This window comes from Miniopterus schreibersii, assembly GCF_964146895.1.
Source record: "Miniopterus schreibersii genome assembly, chromosome: 1".
NCBI classification, from domain to species: domain Eukaryota; kingdom Metazoa; phylum Chordata; class Mammalia; order Chiroptera; family Miniopteridae; genus Miniopterus; species Miniopterus schreibersii.
The window spans coordinates 54327370-54347508 of NC_138101.1; the positions used below are offsets into that span (position 1 = coordinate 54327370).

The 20139-nt window shown below is 34.7% G+C and overlaps 1 protein-coding gene across 4 annotated transcripts in view; it reads left to right on the forward strand.

Annotated features, from left to right (window-relative positions):
• CCSER1 (coiled-coil serine rich protein 1) overlaps positions 1–20139 on the forward strand; it is a 1053860-nt gene that overhangs the window by 566270 nt on the left and 467451 nt on the right. The window contains exon 10 of one of the 4 annotated variants that reach the window (XM_081140174.1): positions 8336–12118. The exons of the other annotated variants lie outside the window; for them this stretch is intronic. Within the exon in view, the coding sequence (XP_080996300.1) occupies positions 8336–8395 (60 nt within the window). The 3' untranslated portion in view covers positions 8396–12118. Of the gene's footprint in view, positions 1–8335; positions 12119–20139 lie in introns of those variants that run through there. 4 annotated transcript variants of the gene reach the window in all.

Genomic DNA, 20139 nt, shown 5'->3' on the forward strand with positions numbered 1-20139 from the left:
GAATCTTGAATCATGAATGCCTCCTGGTGATTCCTGTTTGGTTCAATGATGCAAATTGGTGGTAGCTGACCACTGAGAAGTCTCAGTTTGATTGTGGAATGTTGGGAGTACAGTTAGATGATGCAAATGATACACTCTGGTTAAGCATCACCTATCTGGGCATTCATAAATAGACCCAAGAAGATTTTTCCTTAAAACTGCTAAAAACAAAAATAAACCCTTCTGGGACACACCCTACTACTATTAAAGTAGTGTTATTAATGGATTCATTGGCTGAGAATTTTTCATTTGCCCAACTAAGCATGGATCAGTTAGGCTTTATTGCATTGGGGAAGATAATTTTCTATTCTAAAATAAAAATACTAAATTTTTTGCAGAAGCAAGTGCTTATAGAAAAAAATTGCAGTTCTAGGCCAAGGGCAGTTTGTAGCTGATAATCATAAGACCGTGTTGGTGAGAATGTTCTTAAAGGTATTCCTGTCTGTCTGAGCTCCTACAGTTAAGACAAGAGAGAGGTTAAAGCAAGGCACAGGATGTTCTGACTGTAAAAGCCAGACTTTGTAATTAACTTCTAAGGGGAGTTGATTGTAGTTCATGGTGACATAGGGAGTGGAAGAAAAATTGGGCACAGGGAGGACCAGGGTGTATTTAACATCATGGACAGATCAGAGTTTTGAAGGACAAATCCTGCAGTCTGAAAGGATAAGCCCATTAGAAGTGTCCTAGGAGACATATGGATGATAGCACTAATTTTCGAGGCCAGTGCCAACATAAAGGTAAGAAGGAGCAAAAGGATGGGTTTTACGTTTGAGGTTAAAGTATGAAGTTATGATTTGGCATCTTGGGTGGAAATAGTCTATGTGAGACAAAGGCTAGTGGTGAGAGTGCAAGCCCAGGAACCAGGTCATGCCCTCTTTATTTGAGAGATGTGGAAGCCAAGGTCCCATCCATCCCTGAAGCTTGGCTTCTGTGTTGGTGGTAGGAGTATTTTTTTTTTAATTTTTGGTCTCTTCAGTGAAGCCCAAATTTCAAGTTGCAAGGAGGAAGATTAATGGAATCTGGGTTTAGAAGCTCTTCCTCAACCTGTTGGAAATATACCTTGGTGAAATGCATTAAATATTTTCAATATTGTATCACTTCAGGATAAATGAGAGAAGTGTCAATATGAGGTTTGACCACAAGGAACATGAGTCTTCCTGTGATAATTTCATGAGGAGTTAATTTGTGATTTCCATTTGGTGTGCTCCCTATAGTCAGTAGGGTTAAAGGTAGATTTTTAGGTCATGTGAGTTCTGTGGATCCTGAAAACTTTGGTAGTTTAAGTTTGAGCATGACTTTGGTTCTTTCAACATTTTTTGATGATTAAAGATGGTTTGGACAGTGGTATGGAGAATCTCCACCTGGTATGGATAATCTTATTGAAGTTCTGTACAATTTGTCCAGTGAAATAGGCTCTTTTTCTCACTGGAAATTTCTCTGGGTATCTCAAGTTGGGATAACATGTTCTAAAAGTGGTTTTTTTTTTCTATTTGCTGTTTTTGCAACAGAAAAGGCATCAAACTTTCTATAGGGGAAGGCCTCAACCCATCCATAAAATAAACAAACAATAACTAGTCCATATTGATAACCTTGTGCCAGAGCAATTGAATGGCATCCAGTTGCAAGTATTCAAGTAGTTTCTTCAGGGGTTGAGTTATTCCCCCTGAGACATGGATGGTTTACCAGGATTATGAGTTTTACAGGTCTTGCACAAATGAAATACTTTAGTTGCAGCCTTGCAGCAACTTTGCAACCAATATCGTCCCTTAATTTGCATTATTTTTTCTGGGACATAAGGTATGGGGTTACAGCCACCTTGAGGGACTCTGAAATAACCCGGTGGCCTTCTTGACTCTCCAGAGCTTGGAGGTTTCATTGAATTTACAATTACTTTCCAGTATTGCTGTTCTTCTGGAGGGGAAGTAGTTTGTTGTGAAAAGATGACCTGTGATGTAAAAAGTTGAGTTAGAAAATTAATGGGTCTTTGGACTCTGCAGTGGATTTCATCAACCTTGGCATGCAGTGGCTTTGACATGAAAATCTGTCAATCTGCCTGGCTTAGTTCTTTTAGCTCGAGCCTCAGTCTTAATTATCTTAAATTTTAGAGGGAAGTAAAATGTCAGAGAGAAGTTCTTTTACTTGTTCCTATTTTTAATAGGAGTGCCGCTTAAAGTTAGAAAACCCCTTTGTTTTCATAACATTCCAAAACCACATACTGCACCAGAGGCGTAGCAGCTGTGGGTGTCAGTGTTAACTGATTTTCCTTTAATGATTATGCATGTGCTGGTCAAGGCAAATAATTCCACCTATTGTGCTGAATTGCATTGTGAGAGAAGACTTCATTCAGGAAACTCATATTCAGTAGTGACTGCATAACCAACTTGATATTTTCCCTGCTTATTTTTGGTATAGGACCTGTCCACATATAGAACTGAATCTGGATAATACTCTTTAAATTGAGACATGGGGAACTAATTGGAAAATAACCTTCTCGCAGTCACGTTCTCCTTCCTTACCTGAGAAGGGAAGTAAAGTAGCAGGATTAAGGTTGTGTTTAAGATGTATGTAGATGGAGATAAAAGTAGCTCATAAGTAAAGAGTCTACTTGAGGAAAGATGTTGAGTTGGAGCTGAATTTAGAAGACTCTGAACAGCCTAAGGTGTTTGGAGATAAATACAATTTCCTAAGGTCAGATGTGCTGAGGCTTGTGCTAACGTAGCTTCAGCTGAGACCTCCTGAAGACAGTCTGGCTAAGCTCTAGCTAGTGAGTCTAACTTTTTTTTTTTTTTATTGTTTACTAAACATTGACTCACTGGCACATTTACATAGAAGGCGATGCACCATGTGACACTGTGATATGCAGTAGGTCTCAGTCCTTCACCTTGGTCCGAGTTCGGTAGGCCCAATGCTGGGGGACTTGGGAGGGCTGGTTTAAGGTCATTAAATGCTTGTTCATGCTTCTCTTTCCATGGTAGGAGTTCTGGTGTGGAAGTTTTGGTGAGTCCATAAAAAGGGGAAGCTGCCAAGGAAAAATTAAGAACCCAAAGCCGTAAATATCCTGCTTGGTCTAAAAGCCCACTAGATTTTTTTTTGGTGTGGGTGTGTGGTAGATTTTGGAAAGTTTAGTATCAATTGCATATACTTTGCAAAGAGTGAAATCTCCTGAATGCTTAAGTCATGTCCTAAACCAGGAACAACCTGTTTGCAAAACTGAAGTTTTTCCTTTGAGACCTTGTGGCATTTATTTGCCAGCTGTTGGAGTAAATACGGAGTGGGGCAAAAGTAGGTTTATCATTGTTTGTATGGAAAATAATACATTAATAAATAATAATACATGAATAAACTCTTCTTCGATTACTCACAACTATAAATCTACTTTTGTCCCACCCTATATATTAAGTCTAATTTAGAGGCTTCCTGAGTGATAGAACATGTTGTAAAACTGAGGACCCCTATGGCAATCATAAGGTGCTTAGATGTTGATAGAGGACTTGGGAAAAATAGGTGGGACCTTCAGTAAATTCCTGAAGCATTACAGTCCAAATATATTGGCAGCTGTTCCATGTAAAGACAAATAAATATTGTCTATTTGGTACCACAGGGATGCTAAAGAGAGCTGAATGTAAGTTTACTACTGTGAATCACTTAGGATTTGTTAGAAACTGTGGTAGTAAGGTGTGTGGTTTGGGTACCCCCAGAAAATGAGGAATTATAATTTTACTTATTGCCCCTAGATCTTGGAAAACTCATCTCCTTGCCCCTTTGGCTTTTTAATTTGGAGAATAGGAGTGCTACAAGGGCTGGTTGGTGCAAGGGAGAAATCAACTTTGGGAAATCAGAGATTTGACAGTGCGGGTGAGCCCTTGCACAGTTTCTGCTTTTAGTGGATAGTGAGGCAATTCAGGCAAAGGTTTGGTAGATTCCGCTCAGACTTTTATGGGTTTAGCACTCTTGATTCTCTACTATCTGTTAATGAAGTTACCAGAGAGTCTGGGGAACTTCAGATAACTCCAGAGTCTCATAGGGTGACTCATCTTCAATATCATCTATAGCAAATTGTATGGCACATAGTAATTCTGATTCAGACTGGTCAGAGAATTCAAGGGTTATTTCTCCATTGGGAGTGAAATTTGTGCCCTTGTAATTTAGGTAAAATACTTTGGCTGATTAAATTCAAAGGTTGGACCACAAAGTCGAAAGGTATAATTGTAGGCGATTAGACTGAGGGTCAGTCATCTGGGCTGATTTTAATAGGTAGTCTCCTTGTGTCTTATTTGAAACCCCCACTAATTTATATATTTTTTCACTTGGAGGGGTGTTGCTTTAAAAAGGTGGGATTCAGCATAGGAAAGGTCACTTCTGTATCTACTAAAGCTGTACATGTTTCTTCATTTATTTTTATTTGAATTTCACTGTGTTTATTTAGAGGGACTACAGAAAGCAGTTTTGTATATTTCCCTAGGAGCCCCATCATTGAGGTTGTTTTGAAAGTATGGAAGATGGGTTCGGCATATGTTTCTTTGGGAACAGTTTCTTTTCCAATATCCTGTCTGTTCAGAGATGTGACATGGGCCTGAAGGCCAGGATTGTTGAAGTCAGTTCCCTTAAAGTTTAAAATGATAAGGTGGCTTGTTTGTTGGCTGAGACCCTTGGAGCTGGAGGGCTGTGGGTTTTGTGGCTTTTCTTTTCTGATTCTAAAATACATTCAAAACATTCAGCCAGAATACAAACTTCATCAAATTCATGACTTCCCATTCAGGCCTATTATGCCGATCATACTGGCTGAGATCTGGGAAGAGGCCACTCATAAAGAGGTACTTGAGGGCAAATTGATTTGAGGAAGTTGTTTCAGTAAAACCTGAGTGTCTCAGAAATAAGAGATCGAATCTTGTTCTAAAATCTGCTACTGATGCATCCTTTTTCTGTGTACAAAATTGAACAAGTGTCCAATTTATTCTTAGTGGAAATACTGTGGGAGTAGCCCTTAAAAAATCTTGAGCCATTTTGCAAGCTCATCTAACATCTCTGGCGGTAGCTTGAGCTTCTGATCTAAGGTCCTCTGTAGGTTTCATCCAGCCTGCCTCTCTAACCATTTTCAGGACCCACCAGAATCTATATCATTTGGGATAGGTCAGGGAATCCTGGGTCATCAGCATTAATCAGGATTCTAAAATCCTTGGTAAAGTCTTTGAGGATCCTCCTTTGGGTTAGGGAAATCTTTGCTATGACTCATAATTCAGCCTTGGGCTCTGGTGTAAAAGTGATTTGGTTTGGAGAATAAATTTACAAGGGGCATCCTTCCTTGTCTTTATTAGGATTTTCTGTTTGGCCTAGTTTTAAAAGAATTGAGTGATAAGGTCTTCAGAATGGAAAGGGAGCTCCAACCATGAGCTGAGAATCTCAGGGTAGTTAGGAAGAAGGGAAGTGAGAGGATGGGGTACAGTAGGAATTAGAGTCAAGGTGTGGAGTGTCTTCTCTGAATTTTTAGATTTCTGTTTTTTTAACTGCATGGTGACTTCTTGCCATGAATCATTCAGAAACACAATTTTTGACTCAGAAGCTTGCACATGAGCATACCAATCGAAGGAATTATCCCATTCTTCTTGTTTAGTGTTCAAACCTCTCCTTTCACCGTCTCTTCACATAACTTTGGCGAGGTTATAAGAGCCCCAAAATGGCCACTGTAATTCTAAATTATCTTTGGTTATTTCTTGCCAATGTTTTAGGAATATACAATTGTTTTCACCTTATTTCTTGATCATAAAAAGGACAGGAGTTCTGAAAGGTGTGTCCCTGTTTTCTTTAGGTAGAGAGGTAGCCATTACTTTTCCTTGTTGAATTAGCGTTTTCTAAGTCAAGAAGAATTTCTGAACCTGGCTGCCTATGCACAATTCCTGAGAACCTCTAAGTCTCATTGTGAAAATCTGGAGTCTTTCACACCCCGATTTTCCAGCGGAAAGGATTATAACAAACAGTATCATCGAAGAGCTCAGAACACAAAATAAATGGAAATTGGTCTGAGAGAAGCTTGCCGCCGATCCCGGAGGGGCAGCAAACCTAAAGGGCTCTGTGGGTACCGTCACCTGTGTCTGGGAGCCACCCCCGGATCTTCAGCAAGTTTCATCAGACCCCATCCTCACTGCCAATCTGTCAAATGACAAAAGTATACAATTTAGTAACAAGTTGGATGTTCTTTATTCAAGGGAAAAGTGATCCGTGAATTGGGGAGTACAGTGCCTTACAAGCAGTGGAGCCTTCTTCCGAGGAATCTTGGGCAAGAGCAAGTTTTATGGAGCATTAGAAGCAGTGGCACAAAGTGGGTCATGATTGGCTAGGGGCTCAGAGATTGCCTGGCAAGCCTGGCAGGCCGTTTCCCAGGGGAAGGTGAGCTAGCCAAAGCCGCGTTGGAGGATAGTGACTGGGTTTGTTAGGTTTTCTAAACAGTGAGGTGTTTCCCCAAAGCGTGGGCTGACTTAAGTTTACATTTGTGCTGTGGGTCAGGCCACTGGGGCAACCTCTGTTTTGTGGAAAGCAGGATTCCAAATTTCTAAAATACGTAAAATATAAAAATACATTTCCTCTGTCTTTTCACATTGATTCAACTAGCATTTGGGGAATAGGTACTGAACATCAGGCTTCTTTTAAATTTTTGTTAGTCTTGATGATTCTGTAGGCTATTTTTTATAAATATGTTTGGTTGGCAAATACATATTGCACCTGTATATAATGTGCAGTAGCCCTGTGGTTACTTTTGTCATGAGATATTTCACCCTTTTTGTGTATACAGTCCTGTAAAAAATAAGGGTGTTCCAGGCACTGAGATTGCAGCACTGACTGATAGACAAGTTGCCTTTCTCCATAAACTTCAGATTCTAGTGAAGACAAACAATAAATTGGAAATGATAGAACTAAACAGGAGAATTTCACAGTGATAAGGTCCATGATGGAAATAAGCAGAAAGATGACATTAAGAGGTGGGTCAGGTGAAGAGGAGATCTTGTGCCTAGAAAAGACTCATCAGGGAAGACTGCTCTGAGGACGTAGCACAAATCAATATGCAAAAATAAAGCAAAACACCACACAGCTTACGTTGCATGATATTTAAAACGCTCTCTCTTTTAATGGCTCACTAGGCTTAAATAATAAAATTCACATTCCTCAAACCAGTGTCCATGGCTGCTAAAATGATACCCTTCTGTGTGTATGCAACTTTAGTTTCTACTGTTCCTAAACATAAACCTTTTGTTCCAGTTAAGCTGCTCCGACATAAATGGCTATATCTTGTCTTGGTTGTTTAGTGTTTTGGTTTGTTTGTTTTGTTGTTTTTAACCATTTTATCTAAACTAACCCTCCCCTATAATATATCTTTCTTTTTGGACCAACCTCCAATCTCATATCCTTGATTTTACCATACAAACTGGGAGTAATCTCTCAGATCATAGAACTTACTCAGTTATCAGTCCAAAATAACCTACTATTTCATAATTGTCAGTACTATGTATTATCAGTTCTCGATACAGATTAATATATATGTATAAATATACACATATGTGCACATATATCCTGTTTATCTACATGCAACCTATCATCTTGTAGTATGCCTCATCTTTTCTATATTTATATCTATCCAAATAAATTCTATCTTCCTTGGGGCAGGTACCATATTTTTTACTTCTTGGGTCCTATATATTTTTTTAATCTACATTATCTTAACACTGGAGGTGTTTTTTTTTATAATATGAAATACTTTTAAATATTTTAGTTTCCTGTCACTTAAAACTGCAATAAAGTATGGAAATTTAAAAATAATAATAGCTGCAGATTGAGAAAATTCTGTTGGGACCTTGTGTTTAGGACCTTGGATTGTAATTAAATATGGTTTATCACAGTATCAGGAGAGCCATGTGAAACTTACTTATTACTTAATTATTTAATTTTCCTGAAGTTTTTTATTTAAAGAATACAAAAAGGAAAGAGTTGGGCAAAACTGTTATTTTCACCTCTACAAAAACAAGGAAATAATAAAATTTAGTTGACTTCCCTCTTTCATTTTGTCTTCAATAGTAAAGCGTATTAATTGGAAGTTGGGAGCCTGTAAGCATTACTAATATAAATATTTTTAGTAAATTTTAATAGCAATTTTGACTTAGAATATCATAAATAGACATTTTATGTTGGTCTGTGTTTTTTATTTAAGTGTTTAAGCATTTTATATGTTCATATTTAATTTCATTTCGTTTTGTTTTATTAATTTGATGTCATTCATTTATTTATTTTTGTTTTTCTTCTTTTCAAGGCCCTGTGGAATCCTACATGCACTGAAGGTTTATTTAAACCACTACATATTTCCACCTAGGTTAAATCAGTATTTGACCATAAGGACTATATCACAAATCGGTGACATATTAAATGTTGAATATAATCAATTTTCCATTCCATATGTTAGCTATTTCTCAAAGTATGTAAGACAGAAATGTTTCCATTCCAAATATTTCACCCATTTTGCATTTGTACAAAATAGCATAAAATATTGATGAAAGTTTTAACTAACATACTCCTTTTCCTTATTGTACTTTTAAAACAAAATAGACTTTTACTTAAAAATTATCTCTATGTGCAACTATTCTAGGATGTAATATTCCACTTGGCAGTACATATTTTTTGTTCAAGTGTCTCATCCATATCATTTGTCTCTGTGCTTATAGTCTTCATTTAATTTCACCACATATTCTGTGTACGTTGGGTAAGTTTGAAAACAAGGCTTCTAGTTTCCCCCGTCCCAGTGGGACAGTTTCTACTGAAGAACTAAATTACCTCTATTTTTTTCTTGCATTAAGATAAAAAGATGAAAGTAGCATGTCTTCAAATGGAATAATGACAAGTCTTATTCTAACTATAGAAAGCAAAAACACTGTATCACTAAACAAGTGAAGAAAGTTTATTGAATATGGACCTTACATTGTGGGAAGTTTCTTGAACGTGTCTTAAATTGCAGCCTACGTCCTGGACTTGGCGTCAACACCAGATTTTGATTTGTCTCTCTATTGACTTTCTATAATAGTTCAACTTAATTATCAAATGGCTAGGAAGCAACGAGGCACTCTTGAACATTGTAGTTTTTTGCAAGGGTAAGTGTCAGAGCCCAGAGCGTGGCTCAGTGTTGTGAGCAGGGTACAGGGAAACGGAACAGCCTTAGATCTAAGGAGCAGAAAGTAGGTTTTACTGAGTTCTCTGTTTTGCAGAGAAGCAATGAAATAATCATTGTTGATGGTGGTAACATTCAGAACTATGTTATAGAATTCCTTAAATTACTGGGATTATTATGTAACATGTAATATGCATGACCAAATGCTGGGTATAAACCATGGTATTAAAATAAAACTGTAAATGTATTTACATGAAAACACTGTATGTCTCCTTGTTGACTTTGCCACTTAAAGCACTCTTTTATAATTCAATATACAAAAAAAAACCTGTTACTCTAATGGTTTTCTAGAGTTTATTCTTCTATCCTATTTGTATTTGTTTCTTTTTATTGTCTTATTTTACATTTGAAACCTTTAAATGTAGATAATGCAAGAAATTCCATCACCTACAAGAAAGCACTTCCCTGGTAAAGATTTTTATCAGCTTGAATGTTCATTATCATTTTGAAGAAGAACAAAAAAAGAATTCAATTAAAGGTATTTTGACCAGGATGCAAAGGGGAAAAACCAGCAACTTTGTATTAGCAACTAGATTAAGTAAATAAAGAAGGTATTTTTTGCCTCAAAAGCAATGTAGCAGAAGCTGTCAATACAGACTTAAAAAAAAAAAAAAGACACCTACCTCAAGATACCATTTTTTGCCTTGGAAGCCCCCCTCTTTTTTTCATTTATCTATTTATTTTGTACTGGAACTTGGGCATCAGTGAACATGTAATTTATGGGTTAATTTTACTTTCATGGGGAAATATATTTAGATTTTCTCACAATGTTTATTATATAATCTGTCCATTTAGTTATAAAATGTTTTGTATTTATTTGATTACATTAAATGTGAATTAAATACGGGGATAAACATGGGGGTGTTATTGTTTTTAGAAAAAATGTACAAGAAGTGTTGTAATTACTGTACTATATCTCAAGGTGTGATAAAACTAAGCTTGATAATTATTCCCCAAGCAGAAAGAGGCATCACAGTGTATCCGACCGTTGCAGATAGTGCGACTTTAGCACTTATTGATGAGAGGATACAATATGCGTTACCATTAGGCCTGCAAGGTTGTCTGAAATACTAACAATCACTAACAAAAATAAGAGATGGACAAGCTTCATTATATTCATTTTCCAAGTAAGAAAGAGAAATTTGAAGAGGTTGAGTGACTTTCTCAAGTTCATGTAACTTTTCTAACAAATGCCGAGTCACAGGTTGTGCTCAGGTATTCCAGGTCAAAAGTCAGGGTTTTGTTTTGATTTCTTGATTTCAGAATGCTGGTGGATTGCACGATTGCAGAACTCAATGCAAATTATGCATATATTACAAATGCAAATATAGAGATAATTATGTACTGTATATGTGTTATATATTATTAAAGATTGAGTGTCTCTAAAACCTGCATTATGGACCAGAGATCATTGTGATTATGAAGATTTACTATGTGAATGCCTGTTTAAGATGTATAATATCTGAGCTAAGGAAATAATTTTATGGTAGTGAGAATGATTTATTTAAATATAGAAAAGTGCTTAGAAGGAAAACTATGAACACTTTTGCTAGATATTTTAACAAATAACACATATTTTATTTATATTCTAAATCATTCTGAAAATTTAATTTGTAATGCCCTGAAATATATGCAAGTTAAGTGTTTTTATTTATCATATTTTTAACTATAAGCAACTTGTTCTTCTTGATTAGGTTTATGATATTTAGTTGTTTTAAAATATTTTTAGTAACTCTAAAATAAGTACATTATTATGCACATATGATTTTCATTATGACACATGAAAACCTCCTTGCTAAAGTGTTTAAAATTTCATAATTTTGTATAATTACCTGGATTTGATATTGTTTTAAATGTTTGTTTAGAAAATAAAATGCACTTCCTTTTTTACATTTAACCTGCTGTCAGAGGCAGGAATGTCTAAATTTAACAAAGGGATACTTTTCATGTTGCATTTTGTGCCTATTTGTCCTTATAAGACTCTCTAAATATAGTTCAGCCTATCTTAATTTTTTATATATAGTCACTTTTACTAAAAAAACTCTGTGTTGCTTGGTGTTTTGGTGGTGGTGGTTGTTTGGTAACAGTAATCCCATTATGATATGCTGAACCTTTTAAAAAAACTGTTAACAATATCATATATTTTCAAACATACCAGTTTCATTTGATATATGTAGTTGAAAGATATCACACGTCAAGGATAGATTGACATATGTATCTTCCATTGAAAAGAAGTGATATTCTTGACATTGATAAGCATTAAGAACTGTTAGATTGTCCTTTGTCTTGCAAGTGATGTCTCTTGAGTGTCTGAATTTGCATAATACATTTATACTATAACTGCAATGGAGAAGAGTAAGGTAGGCTGTAAAATGGGGGCAAAAGAGGTGTAAGCGTTTCTTATTTTTTATCCCAAATTAAACATTGAGTATATCTATTGGATATTCTCTTACCTCTACTTTATGAAAGCTTTTCCTTGTTTTCTGTTTGCTGCATATTTATGCATCTATAGGAGTTTTATGACCAGGAGGCTCAAGTAATAATAAAATATATTTAGTTACTGTTCTTAATATCTGAAAGCTATTCATTGCATCCTTAATTTACAAACATTATGATCAGATTACACACTCATGTATGAAATGAAAAAACTCTCATTTTCAAGTTAGGTTTTTCAAAAAGGAATCTGATAAGGAGGAGGAATTTGTAGGTAGCATGAGCATTCCTAGGGAGGAAAAGAAAAGAGCTTCCTGATTTCTGGGAAGAATAATAAATGAAAGCTAAGTGAATTCTGATGGAGAGAAACAGGTATTGCAGCAAGGGTAAAGTCATCATTGCCATAATTCCCACTAAGGTTCAGTTTAGTTTTTTTTTTAAGTGTTTAATAAAAAATAAAAATAAAAATGACTCGAGATGAAGGGTTCCTGTACCTTTTAAGAAAGAATAGACAATTGCTTAAACTTTGCGGAAAAATCTGGAAGGCTTGTGTACTAATACATTTTGAATATAATGATCAGGGAGAATAAATAAATATATGGCCTTTCTACTCAGGCTCTTGACAGAAGTTTCTTCTTCATAAGGCTGGCACGATTTCTGACCTGGAAAACGTTTTATGTGTACCTTTTTTTCCACTAAGAATAATTGAGTAAACATGAAAAAGCACGTAACTTCATTTGGCAATGAATGTGCTACACAGGTTTTAATTTTATATATGTCATGGTGTGTATATGTTTAAGAAGTTACTATGTTAATGTAGATTTAGAGTTTCATTTATATTATTAGTACAGTTTTTATATAGCTTTGTTTTATGATTTATGTTTTTGGAGATCTCTATCATCTAACTGTTTGAGAATACATAAATTTTAAGATTAGTTTCCTGAAAATCAATGACTAGTCTCTTGAAAACTACCTTATGCACTTCAGTAATACAAATACAATAGGAGTAAAATTTTATATGCATACACACATACTATATATTATTGCTTTTCTAATGTTTTATCAGAATGTAATCTTCAGAATACAAAAATCCCCTGCTCTTTGCATTAATTTAATTTAAAAAACAAAAAGCTTCTAGTAGCAAAATGTGATATATACTTTGAAAATTTATTGTTCGTTTTTAATGAAAAAATATTCAATATGTGGTGAGCTCACACAAAGGATCAGATTCTTAAATCAGACTCACACAAATCATAGATCTTACCCCAATACCAAGCTTTACTAATTTTTCAAAGTTCTGGCAGTCAAGCTCCGATGAAAGAGGGACAGGTCTGCAGGGTTGAAGGCAGCTCTTCTAGCTCTTTTCTCCTCACTGAACATCTGCTTTCTGATCCAGAGTAATAAATCACATCTCCAAGTGACGTTTTGTGGGTTGCCTCACACGGTAGGAGGAATGATTCATCCCTGAAACATTTCTATTTGATATCCAATCAGTGTGACATTTTTCAGGGAGCTATGCTCATGAGTCCACAGATTATACGCGTATTTACTCAAATCAGTCCTTCACCAGGGACTTGCTATTAAAATTTCCATAGACGAAGACCCTTCTCTAAGCAAAGATTATTAGTTTGTTTTCCTGGAGATCCAGTTTTCACATCGACATGATTAGACGAGGTTTACCTTCCTTGTTTTCTTTGCCCTGGAGGTGTTGGTTACTTTAACTCCTCCCACCGTTCATTCTGAGGATGAGAGTCTGTTGGATGGAATGGGAAACCTCATGTCCCCAGCTTTCATTTTCCTTTAATTGTAAATGAGATGATGCTGTATAAGAGAAAGCTTGGGTGACCTGAGATTGCAGTTATTTTTTTGTTACTCTTCCTGTGTTTCAAATCTTTCAAAACACAGTTTGAAGCGAGAGATAGAATATTGCTTTACTTGGAGATTCTTTGTGTTTCCTTTTTTTATATTTTTCTCTTAAGGCAAGTTTTCAGAAATTGCAGTTTTCGAAGATCAAGGACGTTGTGAGTGAATTGGGAAAAGATTTTCTGTATGTAAACTATAATAATACTACATTGGAGAAGAGCCAGATATTTAAATGTTATCTTTTAACAAAAGGAACTTGATAATATATAAAACTATACAGTATTTAAAGTTATAAATCTATGTTTTGTTTCCATTTTCTATTTATATAAATTTTATATAAAATTGCTCCTATGGAACAATATTTCATTTGGCTAATTGGAATAGAATATGTTCTTTATCTTTTCTTCTTTCAATTATACTATATACATTATTTTATATTTAATTGAATATAAAATGGCTGGCCATAAGGTATTTTGGATGTAGGATTATATATGTAAAATCTCTATTTTTTTTATATTTCATTTTCTTCTACTTGGGTATGTATCAGATGTACAGTAAAAAAAATTCCATAAAACACATTCAAGAAAAACTGAACCCAGTATTTGCAGGGTGATTTACCTGTTCTTCTGCTGTTCCACAAACAGACTTATTTCCACCCTCTAGTCTCAGTGCCTTTACTCACATCAGTCCCATAACCTATAGAGATATTTATTTTCTTTTAGCTTGTTCATATGAAGAAAAAAACAAGTTTCATGTTCCCTGCCCCCCCCCCTTCACATATTCCCTGGCTTCTCCAGGCAAAGAGAGAGTGACAGATTACACAGTGCTTCTTAAATTTTCATCCAAAAGTGGCACGTAACAGTTCTCTTCCCATTTCATTGGTCAAATAAAGTAAGTTAAATGGTCACAGCTAACAAATGCCAAGGAGTTAGGGAGGAATCAGCCAACTATATGCCTAGCAGTGGGAAAACCATGAAAAATGGTTTCAGTTGTATCACTTTTTGTCTCTAAAATAATCTGGTTTTAACTAAAATGTGAAAAATCATTATGTGGTAAATATGCCAACATAAAAATCCTTTAAGTCCATAACAGTTTTTCAGAAAAATCTAATTCACTTTTTTTTTTTTTTTTTATAGTAGAAACAAAATTTATTGGCCACTTGTTTTGTGCCAGATACTGTTCCCAAAAGCTTTGGAGGTGTGATCTAATTTAATCCTCACAAATTACATAGGCAGATTGCTGCAAGTCAAACAGCTGGTACATGGCAGAGCCAGGATTTATTTATTGATTTATTTATCTTTAAATTTTTAATTGCAGTTGAAATACAATATTATATTAGTTGCAGGTGTACAATATAATGATTAGACATAACTTACGAAGTAATCACCCCAATAAGTCTAGTACACATCCGGCACCGTGTGTAGTTATTACAGTATTATTGGCTATCCACCCTATGCTGTACTTTACATCCCAGGGCTGTTTTTATAGCTGGCAATTTGCACTTCTTAATCCTTTCACCATTTTCACCCATCCTTCCAAACCCCCTCCCATCTGGTAATCATCAATTTATTCTCTATATTTAAGAGTTTGCTGATTTTATTTTTTAGATTCCACATGTAAGTGAAATCATATGGTATTTGTCTTTTTCAGTCTGCCTTACTTAACAGTATAATACCCTCTAGTTTTATCTATAATGTCACAAATGGCAAGATTTCAATTTTTTAATGGCTGAATAACATTCCGTTGTATATATGTACCACATGACTTTCAATTCATCTATCACTGGGTACTTACGCTGCTTCCATATATTGGCTATTGTAAATAATGCTGCAAAGAACATATGGGTGCACATATCTTTTTGAATTGATGATTTGGGTTTTTTCAGATAAATACCCAGAAGTGGAATTGCTAGGTTCTATTTTTAATTTTTTCAGGAGGCTCCATACTGTTTTCCACAGTGGCTGCACCAATTTGTAATCCCACCAACAGTGCCCCAGGGTTATTTTTTCTCCACATCCTTGCCAACACTTATTTGTTGATTTATTAATGATAGCCGTGCTCACGGGTGTGAAGTAATATCTCACTGTGGTTTTCATTTGCATTTCCCTGATAATTAGTGATGTTGAGCATCTTTTCATATGTCTGTTGGCCATCTGTGTGTCCTCTTTAGAGAAATGTCTATTCAAATCTGTCCATTTTTAATCAGATTTTTGTTGTTGTTGTTGTTTGATGTTGAATTGTATCAGTTCTTTATATGTGTTGGATATTAACCCTTATCTGATGCATCACTGATGAATGTCTTCTCCCATTCAATAGATTGTCTTTTCTTTTTGTGATAGTTTCCTTCGCTGTGCACTTGTTTGATGTAGTCCCATTTGTTTACTTTTCTCTTATATTCCTTGCCCTAGGAGACACAAAAAATATTGCTAAGAGTGATATCAAAGAGTTTACTGCCTATTTTTTTTCAAGGAATTTTAATTTCAGATCTTACACTTAAGTATTTAATCCATTTCAATTCTTTGCTAATCCATTTTGATTAATTCTTTGTTAATTCTTCCTATCTATGAGCACAATATATGCTTTCATTTCTTTATATGCTCTTTAATTTTTTTCTTCAATATCTTATAGTTGACTGAGTAAAGGTCTTTTACCTCTTTGGTTAAATTTATTTTTAGGTATTTTATACTTTTTGATGCAATTATAAATGGGGCTGTTTTCTTAACTTTAAAGTCTTTCTTATATTCAATCTTGGCGTATAAAAAGAATGTTAATTTTCTACCCTGCTGCTTTACTGAATTCATTTATCAGTTCCAATAGTTTTTTGGTGGAATCTTTAGGGTACTCTATATGTAGTTTTATGTCATCTGTAAGCAATGATTATTTTATCATTTTCTTTTCTTCTTGGATGCCTTTTATTTCCTTTTCTTGTCTGATTGCTATAGCTAGGACTTCCAATACTATGTTGAATAAAAGTGGTGAAAGTGGGCATCCTTGTCTTGTTCCTAATCTTAAAGAAAAAGCTTTCACCTTTTCATGGTTTCGTATAATTTAGCTGTGGTTTGTTGTAGATGGCTTTTATTATGTTGAGGTGTATTCCCTCTATCCCCACTTTGCTGAAAGTATTTTTGTAAATGGATGTTGAGTTTAGTCAAATGCTTTTTCTGCATCTATTGATATGATAATATTTTATTCTTTGTTTATGTTGTATATCATGTTAATTGTTTTACAGAATTGAACCAACCTTGAATCCCAGGAATAAAGCCCACTTGATCATGGTAATCATTTTTTTAATGTATTGGTGAATTTGGTTTGGTAATGTTTTGTTGAGGGTTTTTGCAACTCTGTTCATCAGGAATATTGGCCTATAATTTTCTTTTGGTAATGTGTCTGTCTGGTTTTGGTATCAGGCTAATGCTGGCCTTATACTATGAACTTGGGGACCTCCCTTCCTCTTTAATTTTTTGGATTAGTTTGAGAAGCATAGGTGTTAATTTATCTTTGAATGTTTGGTAAAATTCACCTGTGAAGCCATCTGGACTAGGATTGTTGTTTATTGAGAGTTTTTTGATTACTGATTTTATTTTGCTAGTAGTTAAATGTCTGTTCAGATTTTCTGTTTCTTCTTGATTCATTCTTGGAAGACTGTATGTTTCTAGGAATTCATCCATTTCTTCCAGGTTGTCCAGTTTGTTAGCATATGATTTTTTGTAGTACTTTCTTATACTCCTTTGGATTTCTGTGATGTCAGTTGTCACTTCTCCTCGTTCCTTTCTGATATTATTTATTTGGGCACTCCCTGTTTTTTCTTGATGTGTCTGGTTAAAGGTTCATCAGTTTGGTTTATCTTTCCAAAGAGCCAGCAGTTCTCAGTTTCATTAGTCTCTTGTATTGTTTTTTTAGACTCCTCTTTGTTTATTTCCACTAAGATCATTATTTTTTTCCTTCTACATATGAGCTTTGTTTGTTCTTCCTTTCCTAATTCCTTTAGGTGTTAGGTTAGATTGTTTGAGTTTTTTCTTGTTTTTTGAGGTAGGACTGTATTACTATTAATTTCCCTTTTAGGACTGCTTTTGCTGTGTTCCACAGATTTGTGTCATGTTTTTATTTTCATTTGTCTCAGGTATCTTTTGATTTCTTCCTTGATATTATTAATCTATTAATTCTTTAGTAGCATGTTATTTAGCCTCCATGTGTTTTGTGTTTTTCTGTTTTCTTCGTATAATTGATTTCGTTTCATACCATTGTGATCAGAGGAGATACTTGATATAATTTCAATCCTAAATTTATTGAAACTTGTTTTGTGACTTAACATGTGGTCTATCCTGGGAAATATTTAATGTGTACTTGAAAGGAATCTATATTTTTGGGGGGTACAATGTTATAAAATATAAATTAATTTCATATTGTCTAATTTGTCATTTAGGGCCAATGTTTCCTTTTTAATTTCTGTCTATATGATCTATCCATTGATGTCAGTGGTGTGTTAATGTCCTCTGTTGTTATTGTCTGATTGGCAATTTCTCCCTTTATGTCTGCTAATATTAGCTTTATATATTTCGGTGCTCCTACATTGGATGTGTAAATATTTATAATAGTTATATCCTCTTGTTGGATTGACCCCATCAACATTTTGAAATGTCCTTTTTTGTTACTTGTTATAGCCTTTGTTTTGATGTCTATTTAGTCTGATATAAGTATCACTATCCCAGCTTTTTGTTTGTTTGTCTTCATTTGCATGAAATATCTTTTTTCCATCCCTTTACTTTTAGTCTGTGTGTGTCTTTCTATATGAATTGGGTCTCTTATAGGCAGCATATGTAAGGATTTTGTTTTTTAAATCAATTCAGCCAAACTGTGTCTTTTGATTGGAGCATTTAGTCTACTTACATTTTTACTCTATAATAATTATTGATATGTGTATAGTCATTGACATTTTATTGTTTTCTGATTCTTTTGTAGTTCTTTGTTTATTTTTGTTTGTTTGCTTGTTTTTAATTCTCTTGTTCTCTTCTCTTGTATGCCGGTGACTTTCTACAGTTTTGTATTTGTATTCTTTTCTCTTCATTTCTTATAAATCGCTTGTAGATTCTTGGTTTGTGGTTACCATATGTTTCATATTACCAAGCTATGTTTATAGTAGTCTATTTAAGTTGATGGTTGCTTAAGTTTGAACACATTCTACAATAACTTCAATTTACTATATCACTCAACATTTATGTTTTTGTCATATTTTTACTTCTTTTGAATGCATGTGTATCCCTTAATTTATTATTGTAATTACACATGATCTCCCTACTTTTATTTTTTAACCTTTGTACTAGCTTTATAGTTGGTTGATTTACTGCTTTTACTAACAGTTGTTTTCTGTGTTTTCATATTTATGTTTTTGATCTTCTCTTCTTAAAGAAGTTGCTTTAATATTTCTTGTATAATAGTTTATTGGTGATGGATTCCTTCAGCTTTTGCTTGTCTGGTACACTCTTTACCTGTTCTTCAGCTCTAAATGATTGACTTGTTCTGTGGGATAATCATGGTTGTAAGTCTTTGCTTTTTATCACGTTGAATATTTCATGCTAATTCCTTCCGGCCTTCAAAGTTTCTGTTGAGAAATCAGCTGACAGTCCTGTGGGAGCTGCTTTGTACATACTGTTTTTTTCTTGTTGCTTTTCGGATTCTCTTTAACCTTTGGTATTTTAATTATGATGTGTTTTGTTTTCGTCCTCTTTGGATTCATATTGTTGCACTTCCTGGAATTTCATGTCTATTTCCTTTGCCAGGTTTGGGTAGTTTTCCATCATTATTTCTTCAAACAGGGTTTCAATTCCTTGTTCTTTTTTCTCTTCTCCTCTGATACCCTTATGATGTAAATGTTGGTATACTTGTGGTTCCAGAGGACAATAAACTATCCTCATTTATTTAAATTTATTTTTTCTTTTTGTTGCTCTGTCTGAATGTTTTCTACTACCTTGACTTCCAGATCACGGATTTTATCCTTTATTTCATCTAATTGCTGTTGATTATTTTCTCTAGTGTTTTCTTTCAATGATTGTATTCTTTATTTCTAACTGCACTTTTTTATGTTTTCTGTCTCTTTGTTGAGGTTCTCACTGAGTACATCTATTTTTCCCCTAAGTTTATTGGGCATCCTTATAACCAGTATATTGGACTCTATATCTGGTAGATAGCTTATCTCCATTTTGTTTAGTTTTTTTCTTTTTTTTTTCTTTTTCTTTTTTTTAAAGTTCTGTTCTTTCATTTGGGACATATTTCTTTGTTTCCTCACTTTAGCTGACCTCCTTGTTTTTTTGGTTGTTTTTCCCCCATGTGTTAGGTAGATTTGCTACATATCACAGTCCTTGTAGGGTAACCTATATAGTAGGTACCCTGCGAGGCCCAGTGGCAAAGTCTTCCTTGTCACCTGAGCCGGGTGCTTCAGGGTTGTCCCTTTTGAATGTTGTGTATGTCCTTCTGTTACAATTGGGCCTCTTTTCCTCCTGGCATGTCATTTGATGAGATTGACTCTCAGGCTGAGTGCATGAGGGCTGGCTGTAATATAGCCATGTCCTATTGCATGGGGGCTGACCACATGGAGTGGTCTT